Source organism: Acinonyx jubatus, chromosome C1 (genome assembly GCF_027475565.1).
Source record: "Acinonyx jubatus isolate Ajub_Pintada_27869175 chromosome C1, VMU_Ajub_asm_v1.0, whole genome shotgun sequence".
In the NCBI taxonomy this organism is placed as follows: domain Eukaryota; kingdom Metazoa; phylum Chordata; class Mammalia; order Carnivora; family Felidae; genus Acinonyx; species Acinonyx jubatus.
The window spans coordinates 25226019-25245976 of NC_069381.1; the positions used below are offsets into that span (position 1 = coordinate 25226019).

Here is a 19958-nt window from a genome sequence, read left to right on the forward strand (position 1 = left end):
ATATAACAAAATGTACAGATCTTACGTGTACATTTGCTGAGTTTTGACAAATGCATGCACCTGTATAACCCAAACCCCTATCAAAGCCACACAACACTGCTCACTCTTCTAGAAAGTTCCTTTGCGCCTTTCTGAGGCAATTCCTGTCCTACATATGCTTTTAAGAAGTAAATGTGATTCTTGGAAATGAAGGCTATTTGGGCCTCTGTCCACAAATGTCAGCAGCTGGGCTAAATACCCCAAAGACAGTATTAAAACAGTCATTAAGCTGAATTTGAAGTACTTCATCTTGTCTCTCTCTCCCCACTCCTCCCTGAACTTCAAGTATGATGCAACTCAGCATTTACTGGGGTGACTACCACTTAGTAACATGAGACTTACTTACCAGTAGAGAAGTAGGGGCAAAGAGAGAGAGAGAGAGAGAGAGAGAGAGAGAGAGAGAGAGAGAGAGAGAGGAGGCAAGAGCAAAAGAATATGGTAAGAGAAAAAAGTGAAATCCAAGAGAGAAAGAAAGAGGGAGACAGAGACAAGTCCATTCTAATTTCTCTTACACTGCACAGCTTGACTTCATTTAAGCCATGCTTACAACAAAGGAAGAATTATTTTATCATATGCAATCTATTGCTTTGGAAAGCATATTGTTATATTTCCATTTCAACTAAATCAACATTAAGTGAGTCATAGCAGTAGATATGACTTTTCAGTACCCTTCAAAACCATTTGCCTCCACAATAGCAGTTAATTCTTCCCTTCTGCATCCTCTTTGTAGATTATCAAAAATTAACAGAATAGTAGGTTAACAAAACAAAAACGGTTTTGGCTCCTAGGAATTCCAGTCACCAAATACTAATGGGGACCTCAATTTTCCCTCAGCCCTTCCCACCATCAGAGGACAGACAATGCATGATAAACATCAGCTACTAAGAAAACTACCAGTTCCCTTGAACAACAACAACAACAACCACCACAAATTGAGAAGAGGTGAATTTTTTTTTTCTGGTAATGAGGCAGCAGAATGACAAGAGAAAGTATATCTTTGGAAGAGGAAAGAAAAGAAAAGATTTTAGGGAACATTTAAGGACTCAAATTAAAATACTAAATAAAGAAACAAAATTGGACAGAACAGAGAAAAAAGGATAAAAGAAAAAATGTGAACTATTCAAGAAACTCAGAATACTTTAGTCCACAAGGAGAGTAAGCCTTTGAGGTCTGCAGGGAGGAAGGTCTCAGAGGTCCGTGTCCTATCCTCTGCTCCTTAGGGTCCTTGCTTCAAGCTGCCCGAGGTCTTTCCTATCAGGTGCACATTTCAGTTCTTTCAGGCCATGAGCATCCTGGGATCCAACTAATCCTCTCCCAACCATCTGGATAAAGCTCATTCATTCTGGAGATCAGCTGGACATTTGCATAACCTCCAGTGCTGACCTTACCAGGCCTCTGGCACCAACTGAGGCTTCCATCTGCATGGGCCCATGCTGTCAAAGATGGCCAAGCCAACTCTACCTTTCCACATTTCTTACTTTTCATTCCACACCTAACTCACGCATCCCCTTCTGTAAGGTCTCACCTGGCCAGGTTTAGCTCCCCTCTTCTGCACCTTCTTAGCATATTATGTTGCACTAAAATTATTGCTCCCTTGTCCATCTATCCTCCTAGATTCTGTGTTTGAGGGCAAAAGCCATGTCTTACTCACCTCTTATCTGTGAGCATCTAGCACAGGACTTGCCACATTGTAGACACTCAATGTTTCTTTATGACATTGACCTCTCCACCTGTCTCAGGTAGAAGTGACTGTTCTCTTCTTCGAACCACTGATCTCCCATTTGGGGACATTTGGGGACATAGAGGAGAGCACCTGTAATACTTTAATGTGCTTCTGTGTCCATACGTCTGCCTCTCTTTAATGGACTCTGAGAGGACTTAACCATCTTGATCTTTCCCAAACCTAGAAAAACCCAGCAGAGCACCTGGCACACTGTAATCACTCAATAACTATTTGCTGGATGAATGTAAAACAAGTACTTTTGTCTATCTATCCTCTCCTATACCCAGTGGGGAAGGGGAATGGCAGGCTGTCCCAGGATGACAACAGTCTCCCAGCAACCTCTGTCTTTGTTGTCCCAAAAGGCGCATCCACAAGCCTTTCTCTTTTATGAGTTTTTCGTTGTGACCACTTCGGGACACTGGAAACCAGGATGTAAGGTTCTGAGCTGAGGGGGAGAAATCTGGTGCAAGAGGTGTAAAGTTTCTAATGAGGACAGGAACTTCAAAGGCAGCTGAATCACAGAACCAGGGGTTGGAGAGGACAGAGTTTAGGACCAGGGGAGAGCACCTGCTATTTTATTACATCCCAAAGTATATACTGGACCGAGGCCAATGACTGTGCTCCCTTCCCAGTCCTGGTGTGGACAAAGGGGAAGCCCATAGGTGTCTGAGTAGCAGACACTGGGGTGAGAATCCTGGCTCCATCACTTACTGGCTGCGGAGTCTTGAGGATTTTCAGACCTTCCCTGAGCTTCAGCACCTTCCTCTAAGTCTGTGGTCAGGCTTACGTGGGGGTGGAGAATACACAGCCCCAGTGTGACCCCTGCTCACTGTGGGTCCTTGATACCTGTCAATCCCCACCCTAAGCCCTGTACGCAGCTGAAACTTTGGATCCTCACTTTTGTACTCCAAATGGAAGCCGGCTGCTGACACGCTGATATCTGAGTAGAAATGAAGGTAGAGCTGGTTGGAGGTGCTGTTCAGAAGGGCAGGCACGGTTGTTCCTAGGGCAAGGAAACAGGGACCATTCACCATTAGCCACCCCCGGCCCCCAAGCTCCTTCCCATATCTCTTGCTTTTGCTACCTGCTGACACTCTGCTCCAAGACCCTCACATCTCCCCAACTATCAAACTTGCTACATGACAAATTTGCTACATTAGCACCCTCTGAGAATGCTGGGTCTCCAGTGGCTGAGGGAGAGGAGGCCTCAAACAACTTTCTGCAGAATGAGCAGTGGCAGAGCCATGTGCCAACGGTAGAGGGAGTTGCACAGGCAGCCAAAGAGTTTGGTCCCTTTCCAGCCATCTTCAAATAACTCTGACACGTAGAATTCTCTAGGCAATCCAGGCAGTGTAGACAGTGTATACGGTGCACATGACTCCTTTTTCTATCTCGGCAACATGGAATTCTGAAGCCTGAAAGACCCAGATAATTGTCCTGGGCATTGGGCAAAAGCACACACCACACTCAGTGAGAAGTCTACTGTTGGTAACAGTGTAGCCACTTTGGAAAAACAGTTTATCAGTCCCCCCCCCCCAATTTAAATATAGAGTTATCATGACCCAGGAATTCCACCATTAGGTACATATACCCGAGAGAATTGAAATCATGTCCCACAGAAATATCTACATGAATGTTTATAGCAGCATTATTCATAATTAGCCAACAAGTGGAAACAACCAAATGTCCATCAACTGATGGATGCATAAGTGAAATCTGGTCGAGCCACATGGTGAAGTGTTGACGCATGTTACAACATGGGGGGGCCTTGAAAAATTATGCTGAGTGAAAAAAGCTAGACCCAGAAGGCTACATATTGTAGGATTCCATTTATATGAAATTTCCAGAACAAGCAAATCTATAAAGATGGGAAGTAGGTTGCCAAGTCGTGGTTGCCAAGGGATGGGGGAGGGGGAGCGATGGGGAGTGCATGCAAATGAGTACCTGGTTTCTTTCTGGGGTGATGAAAATGTTCTGGGATTAGATAGCAGTGATAGTTTTAGAATCTTGTGAATATACTAAAAACTACTGAATTGGACACTATCTTTTCACTGTGGCACTTTTATCATTTTATTATTGAGCTATAATTGATACATAACATTATATTAGTTTCAGGGGTGTGACATAATTCAGTAATTGTATATTTTGTAATACAATCACCAAAATGCATCCAGTTAACACCTGCGAATTGTACACTTTGAAATGGTGAATTTTATGGCATGTCAACTAGATCTCAGTGGTGATGATGATGATGATGATGATGAAGTCCACCACTGCCCCCTGAGTTGAGGTCCCTGAAAGTCCCACCTCACCTGAGAAACTCCCCAGCATGGTTACAGTGTTGTCTGCACCGTCAAATACCTCCAGGGAGTCCCAGTTCTGCTCTGTGACAAAGCTGATGACTTGAATCTGGGAAGGCAGAGGGATTGAATTGTCGGTTAGGCAGCCTATGTCTGTCTGTCTCTCTCTGCCTCCCTTCTTCTCCATTCATGTAGTTAATTCCATTATTGGAACTGTCAGTCTGCACCTGACATTGTGCTAGGTCTTGCCGCTAAGAGTAAGATGCAGTCCCTACCTTCGGGAACCTCATTGTCCAGATGGGGAAAAGAATGTAAAATGAAGGACTGCAAGACAGTGGGGGTGCTTTGTCAGGCAGAGAGTAGGGAAAGGAAATTTCAGGAAGTGGGAATACTTGACTTTGAATGGCCTCCTCCCCATCTCTGAAACATTGCTTGGGTTTTCCCACTTTCCTGTCTGGATTGCAGCAGATATCCTGCAGCCATAAGCCAGTAGCCCACTCCTGGCCAGACCCGCCCACCTTGAATCTCTACCTGCTGCCTCTCTGTTGCCCTTGCAGGCTCCAGACCCTCCTCTATGCTGCCATCCCAGTGCCGGGGCCTTCTTCACTTGGCTCTCGCCACTGGGTACCCGTTGTGGCCCCCATTCTGCTCCTACAGTTCAGACTGCGGGTGTGACGCCTAGGTGTGTGTCTGGGGCTCCTCCATGCTTCATCTGTTTGCTCCTTTCTCCTTCCTGCAATGTCCCCTCTTCTCTCCCCCATAATCTTGAGAAAAGAAGACTTCAAGCCATCTGAAAAACATCTATGAATCTTGCCCAATCTCTATATCCCAGTCCAGGCCCGTTTCCTCTTCTGGGCTTCCCTGATGGCATGAGCCTGTGCCACTCCTCTTTCCTGAAATTACCCAGCTCTCTCTTCACACCCCCTGAAGCTTCTGGGCCTTGAGCTGTTGCATTTTTCTGCTTGTGGGCCTCACCTCCTCATCTGGCCCGAGGGGCAGGGACGGGGTTGAAATGTCTCCTCCCAGCCACCCGCCTGACTGAGGCATCTCCTAGCCCCTACCTGGATGCCAGCGCCTTCAGGGACCATGATCTTCCACACGCAGTTGAGGCTGTTGAGGTAGGGCTCTGGGAAACCGGGGGACAGGATGGTGCCCCTGCGCTCTGTGAGGTTGCCTCCACATGGCACTGGGAAGGAGGCAGTTCTGGTCAGAGGTTTCTCTTGCTTGTCTTTGTGGGTACCCCATGGGAGCCTCCCCAAACACTCCTTCAGGGCCTCCCTTGCTGGCTATTGGCTTCTCCCGCAGGCCCCCATCCCTGCTTCTTCTGTGGCTCCTGTCCTTACAACCCTCCTTCACATGCATCCCTCCCCCAGCAACCCCAGCTCCTCCTCTTTGCTGTCGACACACCCAACCCACGGGACTAGTGATTTGGCCTGAATGGGACACCCTATTTAAGTTATTCTGGTGGGCAGGGGCTGCTGTTGGGTGTCACCGGCCACCCCCTCCCAGGAGTCCTGGTTGTCCAGGCACTCACCCACACAGGTAGGCGCTGATACATTCCACTGGGCCAAGGCCCCGGGAACGGGGAGGCACTCGATTTCTGGGGACCCCTGCAGGGCATAGCCGGAGTTGCAATCGAAGCGGACGATGGCCCCCACCGAGAAGTCACTGCCCAGCCTCTTGCCATAGCGGGGTTCCGGCACAGAGCTGCACTGCGTGGCGCTTGTTCGGGGTACCGCTGCGGGGGACAAGGGCACTGAGGGGCAGGCCTCACTCCTCTGGAAACTGGCTCAGGGATGGACACACAATGGGACTGGAGCTGAGACAGTCTGGATGGGACCCTGAGAGGCTCTGAGCACTTTCTCTCAGGGCAGGGATAGGGACTTTCCAGGACAAGGACGATTTTACTAAAACATAGTTGGACACACAAGGTGGCAGCACAGCTTCTGGAAACCATGGATGGCAGAGTTTAGGCCTAGTTGTGTTCTGTGGCTTCCCAATGGTGCCCTCCCATCCCCATGAAGTCCCACATCCCCTTACAGGAAGAATGGCCTTTATTCCTCCATTCACCCTACCTTGGCCTCTGCCCAGGGCTCTGCTCTCATGACCTGAATCTGAATCTCCCCTTACCCTGCCCACATGGTGGACAGGACCCTTTAACCCAGGCCCCAGTTATGCCATCCTTCTGTGGCAGGGGAATACAGCTCTTCCTGGGCAGTGGAATGAATGAGCCCTTGAAAAGTGGGCTTCCTTCTGGACAAGGAGAGGTAGGGGCCTAGAGGTGAAAGTCAGGATGCGCCACGACTCTGCCTTTCAAAGCCAGTAAGGAAGGAAGGGGACAGACATCCATCACCTGCTTGGTGTCAACTACTTTGTGAACTCTCTTAACTCCATCAGTGAGCTTACCCTCATTTTAGAGGTGAGCAAACTGGGGCTCTGAGGGGTGGAGTAGCTGGTGCCCAGTTAGAAACGGGCAGAGCTGGGATTCAAAGCCATGTCCATCTTAATCCCAAGTGTGTGTTTTTCCCACATCTTTACTATGTCTTGTAGAGAAGACCAAACTCCATGGGAGAGAGTCTAGGTACAAGGCCTGGGCTGGTCATCCCAATGCCATTGGGACCTTGCCAGGCAGTGGGGGTGGGGAGGGGCAGGAGTTAGCATCCCATGTCTGATTTTCCCCCTCATTTGACATGGAGTTTTGTCCAAGAATTGTCTGTTGGGTAAATGAGTGTCTAAATTCAACTGAATTTCCAGGAACTGCCCTACAAATCAGTAACTGCCTCCACACACCCTAAGACTGAGGCCTAGACTTAGGGGTCAAAAGTCCAAGTTCCTTTGGTCAGGGAGTCACTAGAGAACTGAGACGTCCTCACACCTTTCACATCCATGCCCTGCATACCTTGATAGACAAAGTGGAAGCCTCTGGCTGGTGCTGGGCCTTTGGCACTGAACTTAATGAGAACTTGATTGGAGGTGGCCAAGGGCAGCGATTCTCCTGCCAAGATAAGGGGCGAGGAGGAGAGGGAGACAGTGAGTCCAGCAGGCGGGCCCAGCAGAGAAAATCCTGGCCAGGAAGGAGGGGCCGCCCATACCACCCCTCCCCCCACCCCCCACAGCAATTCCTTCCATATCCCAGCTCTTCCGGAAATAAAACCTCACGTTTTTACTACACTTCACACTCTAAAGTTTGCAGAAGGTTTTAGCATCCATGGTTTTACCTTGACCTATGGTCTTTGGAGGCTGACATGACAAGAGTTCGGTGCCCTCATTTAATAGGTCAAGAAAGAGAGGATCAGAAAGATTAAATGACCTTCCTGGAAAGGAGAAAGCTTTCAGACATACATTGGCCCACAAGGATGAGGAGAATGGCCATTACCAAACTGACTGGTGGTTTACTTGGAAAACTGACACTAAAAAGAAAAATGGCATCAGCTTCTGGGAAGGAGGGTGATGTGAGTATCTGAGAGTAACTGGCCATTCCCAGATCCTATAAAATGACAGATAACCACAGCAATTGTATAATTTATTGCTCACACTAGGACACTTTTGAGAGTCAACGGGCATGTTATTAATAATTACGTTGGGACAACCAAAGCAAGACGAATTGTCACCCAACTGATAACACAGCTTAAGGAAGACCTGCATGGGCACAGGACGCCTTTATATCAGAAGATAAAGTTCTATCTTCTCCTTGACATGGTATAGATGGACAAGAGTGAAGACAACACCAGCTGGACCTACAGCTGTGAAGTGCAGTCCTGCTTGTGGTCAGTTTCTTGAGGCAGCTGAGGGACTGGACTATGGCTTAGCAGGTAGTGGCATGGCCACTCTGCATCGCTGAGTGTGCCCCTCCACAGTCTTAGGGAACCCTGAGATGCCTGCTGACCCCACCGTCAGAAGGGAAGCTGGGGGTGCAGACAGCCAGGCTAAGTCTCCACTGCAGTGAGGGCTGGAGATGGAACCAGCCATGGAACCACTGGGAGGCACATCTGAGGCCAACCAATGCTTCCAGAAAGCCCATGTAACACTACTGGCCACGGAGAATGGAGAGTTTTGCACAACATACTATTTACACATGACCCAGATGGCTGATCCTGGCTGGGAGTCATTGACCCAATAATTTCTGGCTGCCAAAGCAAAAAGAAACTCATGAAGAAAAAGCTTGTCTTTATTATCACCACTGTCTGGAGCTCTTTAACAGATGTGAGCAGAACAAAACTCTAGGTTTCCATCCTCCCATTGTCTGGCATGATACGTGGATTAGGACCCCTATAATCTCTCACAAACCCATTTCAACTTCCAAGCCTGGATGAACACAGACCTCCCTCTCCATGGACAAGCACATAGTAAAATCCCTGGACAAAAGACAAGCTCTCAAAGTTTTAAGGGTGAAAACCACTCAGAAATCAAACCAAACATTTTAATGTGAACTATCAGAAAGAGCAGGCAAATATCTCGAGAAGACTTTCAGTTGTGGTTGCCACAAGACTAAATCTAGCATTGCATCTGTGAAGTCAGAGAGGGTAGCCATGCCAAAGGAAAGTTCTGAGATCAATAAAGCCTTCAAAAATGAGAAGCACCAGTATGTGGCAGCTGGATTCTGTAGAAATTGAACAGGGAAGTAGAGATTAAGTTAGGGGAAATTCTTCCAGAATCCACAGGTAAAAGATAAAGAGATGAAAATAATGAGAGAAACCACAAGCAACATGGAAGATAGATCAGAGAAACTCCAGTGTGCATACATAAAGGATTCAAGACAGAGAGAGACAGAGAGAGAGAGAGAGAGAGAGAGAGAGAGAGAGAGAGAAGATAGGAGAAACTGAAGGAGAAGAAATAGTTTAAGAAAGAAGATAACTTTCCTAAGCTTAAGAAAGATCTGTGGTTCAGACTACAATTATTCTCGAAGTGCCAGATGTAATTAATGAAAAGAGATTTCCATTGCAACCTATCCTAGTGGGCTTTCAGATTTTAAAAATAAAATTAAAAAAAATATGAAAGCCATCCAGAGAGAAAAGAATGGGTTACCTATCAGGGTAAAGAATCAGGTTGGACTCCATTTGTCTGTAATATTAACTGTTGGAATGAAGTGGGACGGTGGCAGGAGTTTTGAAAGAAATTTGTGACCTGTAATTTGACTTACAATCAAGTTGTCATTCACATGATGTGTCAAAGGAAAGACACAGTCATACAGGCAAGGTGGCGGAAAGTACTGCAGTGATAAGCTTACTAAAAAAAATGAACAGAAGTAGGGAAATCAAAAACTCTCAGGGATAACGACACCCAGGAAAAGATAGTTAAACCCAAATAATTATTGTCAATGAGGTAGCAAAATTAAATGTAAAAGTAGACACTTGGGGGAAGAAGTCCATAATTTATAAATAATTTACTGATAGCATTCATTAGAAATTCTAAATGTATATATAAAAAAAGCCTTGGAAATTAGAGAGGGGTCAGACAGGAATGGAAAAGAAAGCAAAATCAAAACAAAAAAGCCCCCCAAACTCACAAAGAACAAAACCAGATGACAGATATCAGAACAAATGTAAAATAAGTAAGTAAACATCCTCTTAAGAAAAAGACTCCAAGGAAATGAAGAAAGATATAGCAGGCAAACACAGGTGCTAAAATAGTTGGAAACACAAGAAGATAACAAAATATCACAGTTGTAGTGGGATGTTTAAATGAGCAAAATCCACGACATTTGATATATCAAATAGAGAAACAAAATGAAGACTGCTGAGTAGTGGTCCTCAAGCTTTTTGCCCCTTCAACGCACCTCAGGACAGGGACACATTACTTCCATCAGCGTTAGTGGCTCATCAGTGTTTCTCCAAATGAGGAATAAGATGATCTGAGGATATTGATATTGACACCTATAGGTCTTTTATCTGCATCCATCCATCCGTCCATCCTTATTTCTTTCTAGCCATTGGTCCTTTACATCTATATGTGTTCTTGTATCTATACTACATTTACATATACAGGTCCTAAATGTATACCTCTCTCTCTCTCTCTCTCTCTCTCTCTCTTTCTCTGCCTGTACCAATGCTTCTATATTTATAGCTAAATTTATACCTCTATTTATCTATATTGAAAATCATGAGGCTTTGAAAAATCATCCTACCCCAAGGAATCCTGACTTACACTCCTGGCTGAGTGGGCATACATGGGGTGCTGATATCAAAACTCATTTCATTGAGAATCACTGATAGAATGGATGTGAATAATAAAATTGAGGAAGATTGACCTAATGGCTATTACTAAACTAATTTCACTCTAACAAATAGCTCTAGGAGGCACAGGTTTTCCTCTCTGCATTTTACAGCCGAGGGAACTGCAGCTCTGAGCAGTCAAGTACCACCGGGCCTACAGGCACCTCGCTGGCAGGCAGTGAGTGTTGGGCCTGAGCTGCCCGTCTCTCTGCAGCCTCTCAACTGTCCAGAGGACACACTCTCTTCTTAGATACTCAAGGAATTAAAAAAAAAAAAAAAACGTCTTTGGCTATGGAAGAGGACCTCATTTAACCCCGAAATGGAAGTGGTTCAGGCTATATTCTCTCCCCGTGTGGTAACAAAATTAGAAATTAACACAAATGTTTAAATGTAACAAGAACAAAATTCAGGTTCCTGGAGGAAAAGAGGAGGCAGCCTTAAAGGACTCTTGGGCAAGAAAGAAGAAAACATGGTGACAGATTATTTAGAAAGTAATGAGGAGGACAATAGGATGTGACAATTCTTACAGCACAGAGCCAAAACTATGCTTAGAAGTGAATGTGCTGCTGTAAACATGCTCTTCATTACACAGGGAAAAGAAGAAAGCTCTCAATTCAAGGGGTTAGCATAAGAAGCACAATGTAATCTGAAGAAAAACAGGAGGAGAGGCATGAAATAAATGCAGAAGTTAATTAATTAAAAAATAACAAAGGCCACAGAAGAACTGATAAGTAAAAGCAAAAACAAAACAAAACAAAACAAAAAATCCCCCCAAAACAAAAACGAAATGAAACAACACAAAACCTCTCATCCAGGTGGGAAAAAGAGGGGTCACTACTAATACAGTACTCAATCAGTAAAGGCAGGTGATATAACCTCTGACACCCAGGAGATTATATAGCATCATAGTATATATATAACCTGTGTTGCTGAATTTAAAATAATTATAAAATGGGTTTTTTACTAAAACATAAAATATCAGCATTGATCTTAGGGTCATATACCTGAATAAACCAATAGCCATGGAAAAAAATAAAAGAAAAAAAAACACTGATAAGGAAGAAATAAAGTATTGAGGCAAATTTATTTGCAGAAGATATGGCTTCTTGCCTAAAGGGCCCAGGAGAGATCAGTAGGCAGTGTTAGCATTATTACAGAGGGTTCATTGACTTTACAAAATGACTACACCAAAAATACCAGTCATCTAATATACTATCAAAGACCAGTTAGAAAATACAATGGAAGGAGGGGGGACCAGTTCACAGCAGCAACAAAAACAATGACAAAAATTGCCATCCAATATCTAGGAGTAAAGTTAATAAAAAAATCAATACTGCCAAAGTGAAAATTAAAGCCCCTTTCCCAAGGTTACAAAAGATACATAAATGGAGAGACATATCATGTTCCTGGATGGGAAGAAGGGTTACTGTTATAAAGATGTGAGTTCTCCCCCAATTAACCAATAACTTAATGGAAGTCCAATGAAAGTTCTGAAGCAAATTTTTTTATCTTGACAAAATATTTCTTGAAGTTACTTGGAAGCAAAAATAAACAAGAACAGGGGCACTTGGGTGGCTCAGTTGGTTACGTGTCTGGGGCGCCTGGGTGGCTCAGGTCATGATCTAGTGGTTCATGGGTTTGAGCTCCAAGTTGGGCTCCGCACTGGCAGTGCTTGAGATTCTCTCTCTCTCTCTCTCTCTCTCTCTCTCTCTCTCTCTCTCCCCTCATCTCTCTGTCCCTCCCCAGCTCTTTCTTTCTCTCTTTCTCTCTCTCTAAGTAAATAAATAAACTTGAAAAAAAAATAAAAAAGATAAAGAAGAGCAGTCAATAAAAAATTCAAAAGAAAGGAACAAGTTTGGGGGCTCACATTACCATATGTTTAAAATTATCCTAATATTAAACATTTTTATAACCTTACACTAAGTTTTTTGATACAGATAGAAAAATACACAGACACTTAAAGACGTGGATATAAAGTCTGGAAAAATCCTTAACTTCATAAAAACTTAATAGATGTAAATCTGGCATTTTGAAAATTTTGTTAGGACAACAGATTAACTCAATTTGAAAAAATATGGTTAGATTCCCTATAACAAGTAACAAATCAAGATAAATTCCAAAGGTATTAAAGCAGAACAATCACACTGAAAAGAAGCAAAAGAAAACACAGAAGAATATTTACTTCATCAGCAGAAAAGTAAAGGGGAAAACTATAAAAGAAAGCATTGATAGATTTGATGTCAGGAGAAATTTAAATTTTCTGACATTAAAATATACCCTGAAGAAAATTAAGTGGCAAATGACAAAGTGTAGGGGAAAGCATTTTATAGCATTTAATATAGACAAGAGGTTTTTACGGCATATGATACATACAGCTTGTAATAATATGGAGGTCTACTAAGTCAATAGAAGATAAATGGTAATAGAAAAATCAACAGCAATTCACAAGTAAATTCACAAATAAAAAATGCATGGGCCAATAATTACATTATAAAAAGTTTACCCTAACTTGTAATAAAAAAAGGCAAATTAAGAAATGAGATACAATTCTCACTTTTCAAACTGATGATGCTTTTGTTTCCTTAATTAGCTAGTTTTTGTGAGAATAAAACATGATCTCTTATTCACTTTTGGTGAACAGAGTGGCAAGGACTTTCTAGAGGGATGTTTGGCATTTTGGCATATTTCAAAATCAGGGATTTTGATAATTCTGTTAAAATAACTGATTAACTAAGTTTGAAAGAATATAGTTAGATTCCCACAAAAAGCCTTAAGTTAAGATTGCACATATCCTTTAACTTGGCAATTCTACTTCTAGATAGTCTAAGGTAATAGAGATGTGTATAGAGATGTATGCATAATACACTGGGTTACTATTCACGAGAGTGAAAAATTAGAAACAATCTCGATGTTCAATAATAGGGAATTCATTGCATAAATTTTTTAACATAAATGTTAAGTAACTATATGATGGACTGTTTTGCAGCGTTTAAAAATCCTATTATAGAAGGAAATAATGACAGAAATGCTCACAATGGACATTTCAATAAAAATATGTACATTGTTTTATTCAATAAAATATACAAAAGATTAAGTCTAAGTAGATATAAAGGCTGGGGGAAAATACACTCCATCTTTCAGTGGTTCTTTCTGGGTGGCTTTTATTTTAATTCTCCATACAGTTATTTTGTCTTGCCTCTTAGATTTCTACATTGAAAAAGCAGTATGTTTATAATCAGAAAAACATGTTGGGTCTAAGAATAAACCAACAGGGGAATACTACACCACTTGGGGCAGCAGTGTAGACACACCTTGGGGTGAGGGTAGTTTCCCAAGCCCCCTTCTACGTTTGGGCTACCAGGAGCTGACTGTTGTGTTGTAGAGAAAGCACCAGTGGACGACAGACACAAAGCTGTGTGGTGCCACCTGTGGCTGGGCTTACAGGGCCTCTTTCCTTTCAGCAGGCCCGAAATGCCCTCAGCCCGCCACCATCCCCAATGCCGGCCAAGCCCTGGGTACCTGTGTGGGAGCCCGAGAGGGAGCTGAGGAGCCGGGAGTGCTGGCTGTGGCCATCATGCACCTCCACCACGTCGTTGAGGGCCGTATGGAAGAAGGCGAACTGTCCAAACACCACTGCGAAGGAGACATGGTGTGGAGACCTCAGCATGGAAGACTGGCCACCATGTTGGGGGCAAGGACTGGAGGTGTGGGGGCTGCAGGCAAGGAGCAGGGAAGCCTCCGCGGAAGTTGTTGGTTCCTGGGGCTGACTGCTTGCTGAGGCTTCTACTGGCTGATCAGCACACTGGCCAGACCCCAGGCACAGGGTTGTGGGGAGGTGGAAAGGGCCAGCTGGCATTCTCCCTCATGGGTCAAGATAACATTGAAGACTGAACATAACAGTCAGGCCTGGTGGAACTGGAGCTGGGCCAACCCCATTCCTTTCCCAGATAGCAGTGGCAGCAGCTACTTAAGGACATGGAAGGGCTTTTGGCAACACCTCCCATTTTCCATGTGCTCTCAGGACCCTGTATTTTCTTTTGTTTTTTCTTCAGAAATCCTGCTGACCAGGACAGCCTTTGATACAAGATGCCCCACGGTTAAGAGGAATAAGGGTGGTGAAAAGCAGCTGCTCCTGGGGAAAGAGCGACTGTCTAAGGAATGGGCAAACATCTTGAGCTCATTTCCCTCTGGCAAAGCCAAGGGAAGAGGCAAAATGGTATTTACAAAGCACCTACTGTGTGCCAGGTACCATGTTTGCCAGATGTATCATCTTCAACTGTGCCTCTTTTAGATGTTCATATTTTAAAGACAAAGAAACTGAGGCTCAGAAGTTAAGAATGTTCCCCAAAGGGCACTCAGCTCACTCCAGGAAGGGGCTGAAAAGCTGGTGGTCCGTGGTCTTGATGAGCCCCTCTCGGATGAGGCCTAAGGGCCCTGCCATTTGATGGCTATTCATGCCACCAGCTACAAATCACACGGGATTTCTTCAGCTGCCCCTCTCTTCCAGGCACTGCTGGAGGGGCTGGCATCACTGACCCCACAGTGGGAACAGCTCTATCTCAGCTATCTGCCTGAGCTTGGTGTGGTCTGCCTGTGCTGGCTTACCAGTTTGCCAGGCATATCTGGGGGCAAGAAGCAGGGTAGGAGGGAGAGGAGCAGGGGCCAGAGGGGCTGGAGGGAGAGGCAGGAGGGAGAGCACATTGTGGAACCCTGAAAATGGGTACTGAGGTGGTGGCAGCGGTATCTCCGTCCTCCCTCCTGCAGAGGTGAACACGATGGGCAACATTCCTGCTTTCAGAGTGTGTATTCTAGTGGGAAGAGACAGTCAATAAAGGGGGGAAAAGCCCACTTAAGCAAAGAGATAGGGAAGATAATTTCAGATAGTTAAAATTAAGTCCTAGAGGTAATGGGAAAACATGATAGAATGAGGCAGGTCACTTTAGGTAGCAGATCAAAGGAAGATTAGAAGAGGAAGTCAGAGCTGAGACCTGAGCTTGGAGCCAGTGTTGCAGAGGCAAAAGTCTGCCCCGAATTCCGGGGCTCAGCATCCTTGGCAAAGACAAGATACTTGGGACAGACCACTGCCCTTCCTCGAACTGGCTCTCTGTGTGCCTGTTTCAGCCCAATGAAACTGACCAGCCTTGGGGTTGCTTCCTTTAAAGGCCGAGCTCTTTATTATGGGAGGATCCAGGCACAAACTGCACACCACTAATCAAGGATTCTGTTCTGAGTGGCAGATTGGACTGGACAACGTTTTAGGACTTTTCTAACTGTGAGCCCGCAGGTCCAAAGCTCCTGCCACATAAGTATGCTGGGGTGGCTGGCGTCACACACACACACACACACATGTATGTGTGCAGGGGCTGGGGTGGGAGTGCTGCGTGATGGCTGCAGTGGTAGGTTAAGGTGAGATGGGGAGTTCACAGAGGTCAGGGAGCACGTCTCGCTCACGTCTGCAACAGAGTGTGTGGTCCCTGAGAGATGCCTCATAAATGCTTGGTGGCATCAGGCCTTGCCCTATGCTCCCTCCACCCTATCTTGGGCATAAGTAGCCAGCTGCTGCCCCATCCCTCTCCTAGATGGTCAGGATTTATCAGTGCCCTTTACCCCACCCAACACCAATCCTGTTTAGAAATAGTTGTTACTCCTCCTACAAAGAGGAGATCCAGGGAGAAAGTATCCGGGTGGGTCACCTGATTGCTCAGGTACAACCAGTCTGGCTGCCCCTTAGAACTTCCTAAATCCTTCAGGGATGGCAGGACTCTTAAATGTCCCCACTGCCAACCAGGTGACAAGCCTGGCTTCTTTTTGTCTGAGTCTCTTGGAATCTGGAAGTTTTTCTGCTTTCTCAGGACACTGGCCTGCCGCCCACTTTTCTCTTGTTTGCCCTACCTATAGCTGCTGGGCTAGGCTCCCAGTCTCAGATGGGATGGTGGAACACTGGGGTTCCCAGCTCTGTCCCACTCCTTCCTTCTTCCTGCCCTTTGGTCACCCTCCCCTGGGTTCCCAGTCAGCCTGGATCTGCAGCACCTCCAGTCAGACGTGGGCTGTGCTGGCTAGTGTCCGGCATCCCTGCCTTCCCTCCGTCCTGGCTACTTCCTCCCCGGCTGCATCCCCTTGTGCTGCTGGCCTTGTTAGTGCTCCTCCCACACATACGTCAGGAGCGCACCCGACAGTGTATCTTATTTCCACTGCATGGCATCTGCACCCAGGAGTCCTGTACCGGAGATGGTCTACCCCTTCCCACAATGGGAGTGGATACAATTGAGAGTGGAGCCGGGGGCGTGAGTGGAAAGGGCCCGGGGGCCTGGAAGAGGTCGGGAAACATAAATAAACATACCGTAGTCCTTGGGCACGGTGACAAAATAGAGGCAGGTCTGTCCACTGGTGTAGTTCTGGGGGTAGTTGGGGGATAAGACCACTCCGTCTGAACCCACATACTGTCCCCCACAGGGGGCTGGAAGAGAAATCAGAGGGAGGGCCAGGTGATCTTGAGGCCTCTCATCAGCTGTCATGCTCACCCCAGCCTGAGCCACTGGTCCCGTGAGGCTGCCCTGAGGTGTGCAGCAGCTAGTGTGGAGGAGGGGAGTTCTGAGCACCTCCCTGGCCTGGCATGTGGCCTGAAACCTTCCTTGATGCTGTCAAGGGCCCTCCTGGGCACATGTCAGACCCTGCTCCCTAACTAGTAACACTAGCACCAGTCCCTGGAGGCACAGGGGCCTAGGACTGACCTTCTGTCCCATGGCTGATGTCTGCCCAGGCATGTGTCCACATGAGTTAGTGCCCCCAGGCTAGCCCCATTGGGAGCAGCTGTCCCATGCGGCCCAGCCACCTTCTGTTCCCATCCAAGGTGCCCAGTTCTATGAGGGGTGGCCCTGAGAGCCAGCCTCTCTCACCTGGGCAAAGGGGCCTCCTTGCTTTCCAACTTGGGGTGGCCACCACGCTCTTGAAGTTCTGACACTCCATCCCATCTCTCTTGTCAGGGCCCCAGAGCTAAGCCAGACCCTGCTGGAGTCAGCCCACCCCACTGGCCTTAGTTTTACACATATGATCTCTCAGTGACTTTCCCTAAGCCCAGGTTATCTTTAACCTCCAATCTCCCTCATACAACTTGCTGGCATGTCTGGGGGTCACTGATGATGGCCTCTGTCTGAGTGGGCACACTAGGTGGTCTGAGAGAGGACATGTCGACAGGGACTGTCTACCTGGTGAATTACCAGCCTCTCTCATTCACAGTGAACTCAAAGAGTCTGCTCTTAGGACCATGTCCCATGCCTCCCTTCCCCCAGCTGACAGCCCCTTCTGCCTCTGGCATGCCCTCACTCCCTCTGACTCCTTCCCGCCCCTGTCCCACCACCTGTGCACACTGGTCGGGGGTTGTTCCACGCAGGCTTCCCATCAGGCCCCAGAACGCAGCTGAGGGTAGAGGCGCCCTCAACCTCATAGCCCCCGTGGCAGTAATAGGTGATGGAGGAGCCCAGCTTCAGGTCGGACCCCACTCGCGTGCCGTTCTTGATGGAACCAGGGTCAAAACACGACTCCCGTGGGTTTTCTGGAAAAAAGAAACACACACACACACACACACACACACACACACACACACACACACAAACACAACTCATTAGTGGCCTAATTCCATGGTGCAACAGCCAAGAGGAGACCCTGACTCTAATTAGCCACAGGGCATATGGGGATTTGGGATTTCTGGTTCTTTTCCCTTCAGGTCTGAAAACGTCTCTAAATCTGGGGCTGGAGATCATCTTGGAGAATGAAATTTTCCCTCTCCTCCTCCACATTCTTGCCCTGATCCACAAAGGAGTGAGTTGCAGCTAAACCTTAGGGGCCCTCTGTCACTCCTTGACCCACTCTCTCCAGGGGAGACTGACTGCTGTCATATCCATACCTTGCAGATACTTCTGATTGCATGGGCACCAGTCCTTAGATTTAGGAAGGAAGTAGGAAACCCTACGTTATTTATTTATTTATTTATTTATTTATTTATTTATTTATTTAAATTCCAAGTAAAGAATTTTTATCATAAGGGAAACCCTACTTTAACCTCCGGACTTATCTAGGGTTAAACAGTTTTCCAGTTTTTGCATCAGGGTATTGGGTGCTTGCTAGTTTATTAAAACAGTAGTATTTTTTTCTACCTGATTTTTGTGGCATATATGTCTCTCCTATTAGGCATCCATGATGCACCTAACAGGCATCTACTCTGTCCCTCTATGAGAGTGAACTTGGTGCTGCCTGAGCGATTGAGAGCACAACTCGGGAACCCCCATCTCTGGAAAAGGGCACTGTGCAGCCTCCCTCACCATCAGCTGGGAATCTTGAGCAGCTCTTGGGAGCCAACTGTTCACTTGCACTTGCACTGCTTTTCCTCATCCTCCTTGGTCAAAGACCGCTGGTGGTCAAGAGGCCCGTCATCATGGCTGGGCAGTGTCAGGGAAATGCCACTGAGTATCAGGATTCCATTAGACTCCTGGAGGCTATGCTATAGGGAGGTCTAGGGATGGGGCTCACAAAAAGGTGCTGACAGCCCTCGCAGGTGGACTCACAAGTTCAGAAGTTCAAATAACAGATTTAAGGAGGAAAGAACCAGAACAGAAGGGCTCAGAGTTCAGGGATGAATAGCTGAGGAATTTTGCTGAGGCTGTCCTTGTCACCTGTCTTTTAGGCTGCCAATATGAAGCAGCCACTGCTCGAGGGGATGCTCAGCTGCCAGTCAGCCCACTGACTGATGGGATGGGGCTCTGAGCATCCACATCCTGCCAAGTCCAGCCACTCTTGCATTTGAGCCCTATGATGGCCCTGCTCTTTGTCTTTGCCTATGGCTAAGGGGGCAGCAGTCCTATATGCTACTACATTTAAACTCAAGTGGGACCCAGAAAATGGTCCCTTATCTAGCAGAGGACACCTCAGTGGTTTCCTCATGGGTCCTATGGTGTGTCACCTTCACCCCTCAATCAAACCTGTCCTTTCCCTAAGCTCACTGGCTCTGGCCAGAATAGAACTGGCCATTAGGTAACCCATCTGAGAATCACAGAGTTATAGGGAACTGTCACCATGTCTTATATTTCATCTGTCCTTTTTACAAATTAAAGTCGGTCAAACCTAATTTGAAGCTCAGAGAAATTCATAAGCTCAGAGAAGCTCATAAGGGGCAGAACTAGCTGGGGCCCCCCAGTATCCACTTCTCCCCTTCATCCTTAAATAATAGAAACCAGATTTTATCCAGACTACCAAGGCACCAGCTAAAATCTACATCTTCTAGCTTTCCAAGCAGCTACATCTGGCCAAAGAGATGTAAACACAGTCAAGTCAGACAGTCTCCTGTCTCACTCAGAGTAAAAGCCCAAATCCTTATGGGTCTAAAAGTCCTGGGTCTTCTGTCCCCAATCCCCACCGCTCTATGATCTCAACTCCTATCATCCCTTTGCTAACTTTGTTCCAACCACATTGGCTGCTGTTCACGGAATGTTTCTTCAACTGCATGGCTCTCTCTCTCAGCTCCTTCAGGATTTAACAGTGTCACCTTCTTAGAGACACCTCCTTGACTAGCTATTTACATTTTTGATATTCTTCTCCCCAGCACTCCTGGTCACCTTTCTCTGCTTTGTTTCTCTGCACTGGCACCAATACTATCTCATGCACTAAATATTCATCCATTTTTTCCTCTCT

The 19958-nt window shown here is 46.2% G+C and overlaps 1 protein-coding gene across 5 annotated transcripts in view; it reads right to left on the reverse strand.

Moving 5' to 3' along the window:
• Window positions 1-19958, reverse strand: part of CSMD2 (CUB and Sushi multiple domains 2) — a 595308-nt gene that overhangs the window by 109854 nt on the left and 465496 nt on the right. For all 5 annotated transcript variants that reach the window (XR_008293800.1, XR_008293801.1, XR_008293802.1 and 2 more), the window contains exons 30-37: window positions 17632-17826; window positions 16615-16731; window positions 13794-13907; window positions 6962-7057; window positions 5597-5800; window positions 5124-5248; window positions 4075-4171; window positions 2661-2765 (exon numbers count right to left, since the gene is read on the reverse strand). Coding sequence is in view for 2 of the 5 variants with exons in the window: in XM_027059738.2 (XP_026915539.2) it covers window positions 2661-2765; window positions 4075-4171; window positions 5124-5248; window positions 5597-5800; window positions 6962-7057; window positions 13794-13907; window positions 16615-16731; window positions 17632-17826 (1053 nt within the window). In the remaining 3 variants the exon portion in view is untranslated. The remainder of the gene's footprint in view (window positions 1-2660; window positions 2766-4074; window positions 4172-5123; window positions 5249-5596; window positions 5801-6961; window positions 7058-13793; window positions 13908-16614; window positions 16732-17631; window positions 17827-19958) is intronic.